This window comes from Megalops cyprinoides, chromosome 23, assembly GCF_013368585.1.
Source record: "Megalops cyprinoides isolate fMegCyp1 chromosome 23, fMegCyp1.pri, whole genome shotgun sequence".
Taxonomy (NCBI): Eukaryota; Metazoa; Chordata; class Actinopteri; order Elopiformes; family Megalopidae; genus Megalops; species Megalops cyprinoides.
Window position 1 is genome coordinate 10,382,907 of NC_050605.1, and position 12,808 is coordinate 10,395,714.

The following is a 12,808-nucleotide window of genomic DNA, read 5'->3' on the forward strand; positions in this document are numbered from 1 at the left end:
GTGCTGAAAATATGAGTTTTATAATGGAATATCCTACCACGCTATAGATACGGCCATAAAAGAAATAGCACACCTTGATGCTTCCATAATTCCACCTACACTCTGCTAGCGATATGCAACCTTTTGTTGTAGAAGAAGCCTTTGGAAGAAAATCCATAATTGGTTCATATCTACACTTTCTCATTGTTCACTGAAACTCTTGCCATGTTGAGCAAATACTCAGCAGAGCTTTGCAAAAAATAAGGGATCAGAAACTGACAGATGCCATATAGTTCAATTACATGAAGCTGTAACAAAGCTACCTGGCTCAGAGTGTTCCATTGTGAGGATATAATTGGAAAGCAAATGACCTGGATTTCACACCCACGGCTTGATCACCAGTTACTTAGATGGAAATTCAAATCTAATCTGCGAATACATTAAATATATTTCCCCATCCAAACCCACCTCGTCCAAATCCCTGGCTGCACTTAAGTTTTGTCATGCTCAGATAGAAATGAAGTTATTATTCACATCCCAGTGATGACACATCTGACATCAGCATCAGGGAATAAGACATGAGCTCGAGCCACTCGTGGAACATCTGGTGTCTTGCAGAAAAGGCCCCCGTTTGAGAATCTGACGGATATTAAGATCCCCATTTGCCAGAGAAGACACATGGGGCTACCTGCCATTGCTTCCTTTGTTATAAATATTAAATGAAGCTTTTGAAAGCAATGACTCTCTAGGTAACTGTGGCATGTTTCTGATGGATGAAAGTGAATCATCCTTCACAAATGCTTCTGGCAAATCTTTGCAGACTGTGGCAAAGAATTCAGCCATTAAGAGGAACTAATCATCTCTATATTTAACAGGATGAAAAGTCATGTCTTGTACAAATCTAAATAAGTATAGGCAGGGTATCCTGATAAGAGCATGCTGTGCATATTTTTGCTTTTCTTTTGTGGTGATTGGCTTGGCATAAATGATATTGCTACCTCTAACTGGCATGACTAATAAAATATGAAATATTAAATAAATGCTACAAAATGTTTCTGAATAAGTATGTGATTTATATTGGTCTAGCTTGACAATTGTGGTCTTTGAATGCATAACACAAGCAAAGTACATGTACACCCCACACCACTACTTGTAATATGTGATATAATATATTTACACACATACACACACAAAGACATATATACAGTTGCCATTTAGCAAAAAATGATAATCTTGACAACCAAAAGTGTGACAGAGAAGTTTATTTGTACATTTGAATGATTGATAGGTTCAGGCGGATTAATATAATTGGGGTTCTACTTGACAGTAAACTCTATAAATGTATTTCTTGTTCAGGCCACTGGCTCATGTTTTTTGCATCTAAGTACTCAACTTTGCCTTCAGTGAGGTGTGCAATGGAGCTATCCACGCATCTAATCCTTATGCTATTATGAGGTATTACTGTAAGCTGGGAGTCCTTTCCATGACATAAAAAATGGTATGATTGTGTTGTGTTTGCCATATCAGTTGAAGCATCTCTCTTACTTCCCTTCCATGTGTGCTGAGTGATAAATAGTCCCTTTCTACCAAGAGGCCAAGAAGTGGAAGGTTAGAGGTTTGTCCTTGCCAGGTAAATCTACAGCCCTGGGATTGTAGCCATTGCCAGTGTCCTTCCTTTTTTCAGTTTGAAAAACTGCCTTGCCAAGACCGAAACACCTGCCATCAGCCATTAATGGAAAGTCAGATTGCTTTGAAGTGAGTGGAGCTAAGCAGGTGAAGCAGGAAAAACCTGCAGGTCTTGACTCAAAGGGAGTTTTTCTTCATAGAGTAAAGTCAATGTAGAAACAATGGTAGTGACAGCTCTTTTAATTGGGGTTACATTGTGTCAGCTTTGTGCTAATATCTTGAGGCTCCCACTGGTGTCAAACAGATTAGCTGTGAGTATTTAACTGGTGTTAGCCACTGAAGGCATAGCTGTCTGGTTCAATATGGTCCATAAAGCATGGTGTGGCAGTTAGGAATCTTGGACTCGGCCAGAAGATTACAGGTATGAGTCGTAGGTATGCCTTACCCATGGGGCACTGGTGTTGCACCCATGGGTAAGGCATTGAACCAGCATTGCTGAATAAATGCTGAATAAATCGGTAATGTGTAGCCCATGAGCTATGTAAGTTACTGTAGATGAGTCATTTGGTCCAGGTAATTTTGACATCTCATTATTTCTCTCCCACAGTGGTTTGGGGACCTTGTGACCCCAGTCTGGTGGGAAGATGTCTGGCTGAAGGAAGGCTTTGCCCATTTCTTTGAGTATGTGGGGACTGATTTCCTCTTTCCAAAGTGGAACATGGTAAGTGTTCTTATTGTTATTCAGTTTATGAGGAGCATGATCTTTAATATGCACTGTATATATATATATATATATATATATATATATATATATATATATATATATATATATATATACATATATATATACACACACACATATATATGACTGTTATCGCTCACTAGTGAACATTAGTAAATTATAGGATGAAGTTCATCAAACACAAAGCTTCATATCAAGAACAGACTTGAAGCCTGCATCACTGAGACCCATAATGGGTGGAGCTGTGAAGTTTTTTCAGCGATTCAGTGTTTTAAATGAATAAGTGTTTTACTGTGGAAGTGAAAAGGTTTTAGTTGGTTCAAGTCAGTCAATGAATAATGGTACGTGTTAGCGCCATACTTTGACTGTAATTACCAATGGAAGAGCAAGGCTTAGCGGACTTCAATAATGGGCATTCATAAAATACATTGAAATTTAGCTTAAACTTTTATTGTGCATTATCATATACCTAAAGCATACACTTTCTGTGTTCAACACACCTAATCAATATTTACAATTCAAAATAGTCCTTATAAGGTAAATCTAAGTGAGTACTAGTTATCTTCAACCACAAAAATAATAAATAAATAAATAACATTATAAGTAACTCATTAACTCTGTTATACCTCATCATAAGGTTTATCTGTTTGCTCAGTGAGAGTTGCCAAGGCTGAGCTCTGTATTGAAATTCTGTTCATCTCCTGTCAGTATGAAGATATGCAGGCATTTTGGGTTTCCAGTTGTAGTGTTTTTCTTTTTTGATACAAAGTGAATTTTTAATATTAGCTCTTCAAGGACTCAGAACAGAGGACAATGGCTCGACCTGGACTCGGGTGCATGCAAAACCTTTCAGCAGTTTCTCTGGTAGTTATTGCTGCCTAGGGAAGGCTAGGACCTGCTAACAGCTGTGAATGAAAATGATAACTGTAAGAATAAGAACTATAAATCATTTCATTATAGGCAAACCAAAGAACATTTTGTCATTCCTTTTTTTCACTCACACCTATCAATCAGCTCTCTAGCTATGCTCTCTGGCTTGAGAGAAGAAATGAGTAGACCACCACATGTTACAAAGCAGCCAGACACTGCTCATTTCTTGGGAAATTCCTATTTCTGTGTGCACAGCCCTGTTTTTTCAAGGCATCCCTGAGAAGTGGGCTGGTTTTATCTTTCAGCATGATGCTTTTAACACCTTGAGCCTCAGTGATTAATCACAACATTGGGCTCGTAATTTCTTTTACCCAGCTGATTGGCTGGTAATGTTTTTTCATTGAACCGTCATCTAGAAAATCGTTGCAAAAGCTATCCATTATCATTCATCATCATTATGAAGATCATTTTTATAGTCATCGTTGTGGTGTGACCACCTTCATTCATTTGAACTCAAGCGATTTAAATCTCCTTACCAGTATAGTTACAGTTATCGTTATCATTCCAGGTGTGACCGGGCCTTAAGTGTCGAAACCCAATGCGAGCACCTGAGTGCAGGTAGAGTCATTTTACTGGGTTCTCTTTTGAGTCCTTCGCGATTTAAGCTCTGTTAGCTCCCTGGTGTTTGCTGTTTTTGCCCAATAAAAAAGTTTCCTTTTTAAAGTTTGTTTTACTTCCTGTTGTTATATTTCCTTTATATATTCCCTTAATATTTCCTTTTCCAGGAGAGTCGGTCTCCTGTGCTTGCCTATAATTATGTAACTTGAGCTGTTCTGATCTCTGAACACACTTTCCAAACTATTAACTGATCTGTCAACAAGTGTTTGGTGCACAGCATAAACAAAGCACTCCTTACTACTTACCACTAAGTGAATCTGGGCCACGTCCATGCGTGTGACTGATTTATTCAAGCTGATATGGGAATACAACTGAATACAGATTCATTTTCCACAATGTTTTGCAGGATAATGCATGCAAATAGAAAGAAAAACAGTATTCAATCTTATGGAGCCAGTATTTTGCGCCAGACAATGTTCTGGCTCGTAACAACTGAGACAAAATATGGTGCACAGTATTTGCAATTAAATAAAAAAAAAGTAAAATTAAATTGTGGTGAGATAATATTTATTGACCTTCTTGGAAGCTGTTATAGAATCATTTTAGACACATATGGACAGTTACCACCCATTGCAGCCAGGGCTGCCAATTCAATTCTCACAGATTTATAGTGATGCTCACATACGACACTTCAACAAAATTGTTGAGTTTTTACAGGGAATGAGTGCGATGTGGCAACCCTATTATAACAAAGACTACAACCCCTTATTGTGTTAAACTAGGATTATTCATAGATGGGAGAAGGTGATTCATGGCTCTGAGTTAAATCCCTTTCAAGAGCATATAATTGTTGATCCTAAACATTTTCTACCTTTTAGATAAATCTTATTACTTTTTCTGCTTACTGACTGAGGGAGGTCACATCTTAAGATCAGCTTCTGTCTACATAGAAATATGGGCTTTAGCTAATTAATTTTGAAAGCAATATCAATCTGAATAATAATTTATCTTGGTGTCAGTCAGGCAGTGATGGAAATAGACATGCTGATTAAAATCCTTCCAAGTGGCTGATGGGGAGATTTAAAGGCAAACTGCTCAGCATATTGCTTTTATATTCATTGTCATAATGAGAATCAGTTAAAACTTTGTTACTTGAGGTAATATTTTAATGATATGGAATTAAAATCTTGAAGCATTGCTACAGATGCCACAAAATGGTGCTAGATGCTAGTAGTGTTTTTCAGTCTCCTCTTTTCTAGATCTCTATGAGTACTCAGTACCATGTACCTTGAGGGCAAGGTTATCTCTAATGCTAGCCTTATGATTGATCCAAGTTAGATGAATGAAAGCAGGAATGATTGAGGGGTTGAATGGAGGAAAAGTGACAACAATGGAATGCCTCCTTACCTCTGTATGAGACAAATGGCAAAAAACACTGTACAAAATGGCGGCGGGAGGCTTGGTCATTGTAAATTGATTGTATTTGACACTGCCATAACTTAACCTCACTTAGACAGCTATATAAAATGCTAATTTACATTTCTCACACTATTGAGAGGTACTCAGGTGATACCCTCCCATTATTAGGCCACTCTGACAAATGTGACTGCTGTTGTGGCCCAAGGGAGCAGTAGGCAACATGAGTGCACTGCCGGGACAGTCCCAGACCGCTCATTCAGGCTCATTTCACCCCAGAACATAACATTACAGCTTTTCACAAGGAGGATTCCCTCCCCACACTGCCTTAATAGTCATATATATCAGCTGTGTCCCTGTCCTGCCTTTTCTTATCACGCCTGATAAAGAGCTAATAGAGGGCTCGGGGAACGCGATGAGCTGAAATGGATCGGTCGATCTCCAGCAGCCTACCTCACGACCCATACGTCCATTGATGAGACAGGGCTTCCCCATCGAGGGACGAAATTGGCCATACCGGGGACGAATGGCAGCCTGGGGTGTCGTGATGGAGAGTCGTGTCCCACAACCTCACAGAGCTGAAGAGTCTCTGTCTGCCCAGACTCAGTAAATGATGCCGTCGATAAAAAAGGGGGCTTGAATCAATAGATAAATAGCCCATCCAACAATAATGGAGGGCAAAACATCTCTATTAAACTGCACAGAATCATTAATCGAGGTTACAGTGGGCCCAGTGATAGAGACTTCACTCATGCTGCCTATTAGATGGGGGAAGCAGTTCGGACGCAACACTGCGCACGACATTCTTGAGCTGTTTTGTGAAAGAATGGAACTGTTTAGAATTGTCCTAGCACCATCACTTAATTGTTTTTTTTTTTTGCAACTGAAGCTTGAAACAATCTTCTAGAACTGAAATAAAAGCTGGACACACTGTGCCAAGCATTTATAAATCTGGTTTATACGATCATTGGTGTGTATGTGGTATACCTGAAACTGTGCCTTGAAACTACAGCAGGGTTCAGTTTCAATTCCAGTAAACTTCACTTCAGGCTCAAATCAGATAAGCAAGCAAATGATAATTGTAAGGTAGAGTACTCATGATTTTAGAGCACATGTAATTTGCACTCATCATAAAATCCATGAAGTTATCAGGTAGACCCCTAGAAACTAGCTGGTGTTACAGTGTGAATGTTTGTTGTTGTCATCGTTTGTTATTATTATTCCTAAGTAAAAGTAGAAAAGCAACAATGATTAGCATACAGCTCTTCCTAGACGGACAAACAACTATCTGGATAAGAGCTTTTGAGAGCAGCAATATCCGTAATGACTCTTATCTTAGCCCACAAAAATAATTAATCCACCGCATCATTAGCATAACAAAACGAAACGCTGTTTCCAATGTTCTGAGTTGCCGGATGCATCATGTAATTGCCTTGTCGTGATGCAGGTGAATTAGCTGCTTGGCTATTGCATGTGGCGTTTTCAGCCCACATTAAAAGAGGCACGACTCAGGCCTTGCAAGCTCTTAAGGAGCAGAGGACATGGCTCAAACAATATTTCAGTCTATTGATAGAAGATGTACAATGGTTCCTGCCAAGGATGACCCGTTGTGTTCCATTCTACAGGATGTGAGAAAAGGTCAGAAAGAGGTCTGTCATCTCTTTGTCATACCCTTTCTTTCTCTTTGATTGTGATGACATAAGGTTCTAAATTTGTTATGTCTTGTAGTTAGAGAACTCGTGGTATATTTGAAAGGTTTCCGGTATAAATCACAACTGGAGCAGCTGAATTGACTCAGTCAATGTCTTGTGTAATCAGTAAAATGTAAGACAAAGAGGTCACCCAAGACAACGACATCTGTGTTGCAAATAGGTAATAACGAATTCTAATTATTTCTGTTGATGTCAAATCGAAGGTCCTTATGTGTTTGGGTACATATGACAGGAGACTCAAATGAAGTATCATCAGGAATTAATACCCTGCTGTGAACAAATATGGTCCAGATGGAGGCACTATGAACCGAACTCATTTTATATGGAGATTACGTGCATTGTGTGACTTTAACACTGTTGCTGGTGCATAGGTCTGCTTATGCCCTGATTCCTTGTCTAATGTCTCATGCAATGTAACTTATGACTTAATACACTCAAAGTCATATCTTTCCAAGAAGAGAGGTTAACAATCTAGTCTGAAGAGAGCAGGTCTATCACCTAAAAGTGACTGTAAATTGTCATGTTTTGTCTGAAAATCAGTAGCAACGCGTTGGTTATTGTATTGCCCATATACCTGTACACATATGATTTCAGAGGCTTTTGTATAATTTATCACTATGTCAAAGGTGCTATCCGATTTTTATTCCACTAACGGGAGAGCTGATATTTTATGAATCCCTTAATGGCTGGAGCTGCTGTGTGCTGTCATTCATTGCTGGTAATCAGTGAAGTGACTAACTGAACCGAATCAATTGAAAACTTCACTCTCAGCAGCTATATATATATATACATAATAATATCTCATGGGACATGCATAGTGGCTGTTCTCCTCAATTCAGTAATCCATTATTTCTTATTAATGAATGCAATACAGTATTGAAATTGATACCAAACATGTTTATTGTCAACAGGGTGCCACTGATTCAGAGCATCTCTTTTTAATATTTAATATGGAGTTGGAGCTTTTAGAATGGACCACAGTTACCGTATGATTTAATAATCACTTCAGAGCCCAGTGGGTGAATACATACACTGAAATAGGTTGTAGATTTTTTTTTTATTAAAAATAAAGAAGGCTTGCAGAGCAACAAACGGCAGACTGATATTGCGATTGGGTCTTTGGCTACCCATTGTTTTCTCTTGGTCAGGATTACTCAGAGCAATATTATTTCAAGGTAATTATGTCTAGCAAAGATATTTTCATTAAGTAATTTCTCCTTGCTCTGACTGGCTGTTTGTTTTGCATAATGGAAGGGAAGTGATTAAGAATGAATTACTCATTTATTTTGAAATCACCTTAGGTTTTTTTTTTATTTTTTCATTTATGTATCACCGCAGGGAAACCGAGAATAACCATCTGCCAATGTTGCTGGGAAATAATTGCATGTCAATTTGGGAGTATTTGATTTGCTGTCATCTACAAGCATTTACAGGGAAATGAAGCAGGGTTTCATAGTCTGTAACATTAACAAATGACAGATGATAGTAGTAAAGATGTTAATGTTATAGATTCATTGTTTTGCTTCTTCCTTATATACTGAATCAAATTATTGTATGGAAATAAAATGTCCCATATCTGAAAACATTGCAAAGAAACCCTTAGTGATTTTCTTATGAGTAAAGATCTGATCTGTAAGGGAACATGCATCTGAATTATAATATAGTATAATACCACTGTTCGTATTAACATATCAATTTTAAATTTACATGCATTGCATAATGCCAGTGCATTCTGTTACTGCAAGACAGTTACTACTCCACAGTGCCACCTTGATAGTTTTGAGTTTGGATTAGTGATAGTTCACTAGTAATTAATATACACAGAATATTTGTTTCACATTAGTAATAACAAGTAATAATGTTGTCATTATCGTACTAATTATAAATAGATATCATAATGTTATGTAGCAGTTACACAACTTGTGTGACTTAAGTCTTACCATCATAATTGCCAATATTAGGCTATAATACAATTCCTTGCATTATTTCTTTGGCCTCCTACTTTTTGTTGCATATTGATATCAGGTCACTGATAAATGGCTTGTAAAGGTTAACTGAGAGCCAGTGATATTAAAAGGAATGTCATTGAGTACAAACTGATTTGCCGTTGCTAGTAAATAGTAATGAATGCTGTGATGTAGTCTTATGTAATACTCATTACAGGATTTTTTTTTATCTGCAAATATTTCTCCATACTAAAGTGGAACCAAGAGTTTCAGTAAGACTATTATTTTATTACTTTAATTATTTTAATTATTGTGTAGTACTTTGTGATTCTAATTCTGATTAAGAGTTATTGATATTTTTACTGTATTCTATAAAATAGCCTATTTGAATACTGGTGACTGGTGCTTTGATGGGCAGTTGCATTGCATTCTCTGTACCCTCTAAAGTAAGTATAATAAGTATTTAGTTTTACATATGATTAAAAACAAATAAAAATTACAAATTTTCTTTATTCTGACTCAAAATTATCAGTAGTGCAAATGGTGTTGAAAATGAAAAGAGGTTTATGAAAAGTCACCAGGCAAAAACAACTGATTTTCTTTGGCTTAGTCTTCAGTCATAATCACCCTGCCTTAACTGTGCACTCAGTACCTGATGAGTCTCTTTAGAAAGAGGTTCCAGAGCTCTCCAAAACAGAAGGAGCTGAAAAATCAAACAGAATTATACATACATCATACTTGTATGAACTTCCCTAATTTCCTCCAGATGCTAAAAGCCAGATGCTTTTTCCCCTCTGACAAGATAGAGCAATCAATTTTCATTACAAATGAGCTCTTAACCATGCTAAAGGCAGCCTTCTCTGACTTACTCAGTCAGATTGCCTGTGGATTTGGAGGAGAGATGAGCCAAAGCCTCAGAGGCATGTGGGAGATTCAGTGGAACAGGCAAGCATTTTACAAAAGCATACTGTGATTAGGGAACCTTGACAGCCAAGCCTTGTGAAATAGTATATATTGTACATATAGCATATATAGTATACTATGCACAACTTTAATGATGTGTAAGCCCATACGGGAATGCTTTACTTGACATAAGACACCTATGTGCCAATGAATCAGTCATCCATTGATTGTATTTACAGTTGTCACTAGTTACTTGAACTGGACTTGTAACAAGTAGTTACACCCTTGAACAAAATTCTTCATATAGTAAAATATCCTACTAGAAGTAATAGCAATATGTGGCAACATTGTGAAATTATTTCCTGCTAGAGGTAATTGCATAATACTGGTTACATGGATAAAATGCAAGATACGCTAAATGCACTACATTAGGCCAGCTGCTTAGTAACTAAGTACTTCTAGTACTACTAAGGATGCTATCACTGATACCCCTACTAATAATGATAGTTATAATATGTCACAGTCCCTTATGCCTTATTGCTTTACTGTACTGACAGATGGTGGTTTACACAAAGTGGTTGACTTTATCTTGTTCCCACATGGTCTGCCAGTCTGGCACTTCCTGAAGCCTGACCCATTGTCCCCTCATGCTGTCCCCATGTCCAGGAGAAGCAGCGCTTTCTGACAGACGTTCTGCATGAGGTAATGCTGCTGGATGGGCTGGCCAGTTCTCACCCAATCTCCCAGGAGGTGTACCAGGCCACCGACATCGACAGGGTTTTCGACTGGATCGCATATAAAAAGGTGAGGTCTGCGCCTCTCTGAGCCGGCCCTACAGCAGTCTGGCCCATGTGAATAGGCTGTTAAAAGTCCCCTAGGGCTGTTCTTTGAAACAGTTATCATATATAATTATCTGTCTTACCATTTAATAAGTATGTCTAACAGGATCTAGTAATTAATTTGAAGTTTTCTGGGAAATGGTAATAAAAGTTTGAAAGTGAACTTCAGGGAAGCTGTAAAGTTGGACATTCTGATGAGACACTAGGTCTGTGGTTTTTACAAGGTGGCTTTTGAAATGCTTTGAACATCCAGCCAATATGCCCTGGGTTTCATTTGCATTTTTGCATAAAAATGCACAGATTGCATTAAGTGAATACGTTCTATAAGATACTGTGTCTGTATTCTGTGCATGGACCAGATGTCCTATTTCAAATGAGCGATCATTTGAATATTTCTAATTTGAATAATTTTTTGAGTTTTTAAAGCATGGTAGTGCTCTATGTTCCTAGTAAACTATGTTTCTTTCACTTAAACCTTTTTAATGTCTAAATCACAAAATCTGCATGAATCTCCATAAAGCTGAAAGTGCAGTTTTACACAAATTCATTTTAATAAAAAAGGTTTTGGGAGGAAAAAAGCTTATTAATAACTGTGCTCAAGGGGATGGATTACACAATAAATAGCATATCTTGGGAAGTGCTAAATTACTGTAATCACTATTGCCACAGGATTGATTGTTGTGCACAACCTCATGAGAGACATTCATAATGCAATCCAAAATGCATAGAAAAAGAGTTAAACAGAAAAGCATCAGGACTTTCATAGCTAACCAACACAACTGTGATATTGCATAATGTGTTATTATGTAGAATAACATGAGCAAATATATAGTTAAAGAATAAGTTATAAAATCTAAATTATAAATAAGTATAAGTAAAATATGTAGTTATTGCTGTGGTTATATTGCCAAAAGACAAGCTGTGCTGTATATTGCCTTGTGTAACCAGCAATGTGATGCTGAGTGGGGGAGAGCTGCATCGGCTTGTGAAAAGTTATCCCAGCCCCAGGGGTTTTGTGAGTGAAATGGTGTTCACTGAGATCTATCCCATGGCTTATCTCTTTTTGTAATACCCATCTTAAACCCATGCAAATTTCTTCCGCTGTGGATTTTTTTGACGAAAATCATACAAATGATTATATAAGAATATTCAGATATTATTCTGTTCATATTTGCCTTCTGCCAAGCACTTTTACATTTCCACTGAAGAAGCCTCATATTGTACCTTGATAAATGTATTATTATTATTATTATTATTATTATTATTATTCTGAACCCATGTTAGTTTAGTCTGTGTAGGTATACAGGAGGCTGACACAAGTGGAGACACACAAGCAGGTGACTGCAATTAAAACTGCACCTCCACTTACAATACATGGAAAAATTACTTCAGAGTCTCACACAATATCATTATAGCTCGGCTTCAGTTCAACTGTTTGGATGAGTCTTTTCAGGCAGTAAATGTGGTATTAAGTTGATTAGCAAACTGGACACACAGCCATATTTGTACATAATTTGAGAATATCTCATTCAAATTTTGTTGATACTTATATATTATTGATGCCTTCCTCACTTTCCTCTTCCCCTCTCTCCCTCTTTTTGTCTCCCTCCCTGCTCTCACGTACTCACTCTTTCTTTCCCTCTCTCTCAGGGAGCCTCACTGATCCGGATGCTGGCTAGTGTCATGGGCCAGTCAGTGTTCCAGAGAGGCTTAAATGTAGGTAAAGGGCCTCTGTGTTTCCCATAATGCCCCACTCCTCCTCCCTCAGCTTGCACAATGCTCATATGCCCCCCCCCCCCCCCCCCCATCCCCCCAGGTGTCTTACTTTTGTGTGGTGGCACATTGTGCTCAGCTCTTTGCAGGGAAGAGCGAAACATTTCTTTTGGCTCCACACAGATGCTACAGGTCTCGGTGGGGTTTTCACCCCCGTAGGGGAAAGAGACATGCAAACAGAGTCCAACTCCTTTTCCTCCTAATGTTTTCCTTTGCCTACACCTCTCAGAAAAATGTCCCAGAATGCAACAGTGTTGGAGGGTGCCCTTGGGTAGAGAATAATGCAGACAGGAGGGTATAAATCTTTCATTTACAGCAGTACATGCAGAAGACTGGCTCTGTGTGGCTGCTGCCTATGGGGTAAGGGTTCTGTTTCCCAGGTAG

The 12,808-nt window shown here is 38.1% G+C and overlaps 1 protein-coding gene across 1 annotated transcript in view; it reads left to right on the forward strand.

Moving 5' to 3' along the window:
• Positions 1-12,808, forward strand: part of LOC118770202 (thyrotropin-releasing hormone-degrading ectoenzyme-like) — a 101,014-nt gene that overhangs the window by 48,616 nt on the left and 39,590 nt on the right. Inside the window, exons 5-7 of the mRNA XM_036517733.1 lie at positions 2,213-2,326; positions 10,479-10,616; positions 12,302-12,367. Of these exons, the coding sequence (XP_036373626.1) occupies positions 2,213-2,326; positions 10,479-10,616; positions 12,302-12,367 (318 nt within the window). The remainder of the gene's footprint in view (positions 1-2,212; positions 2,327-10,478; positions 10,617-12,301; positions 12,368-12,808) is intronic.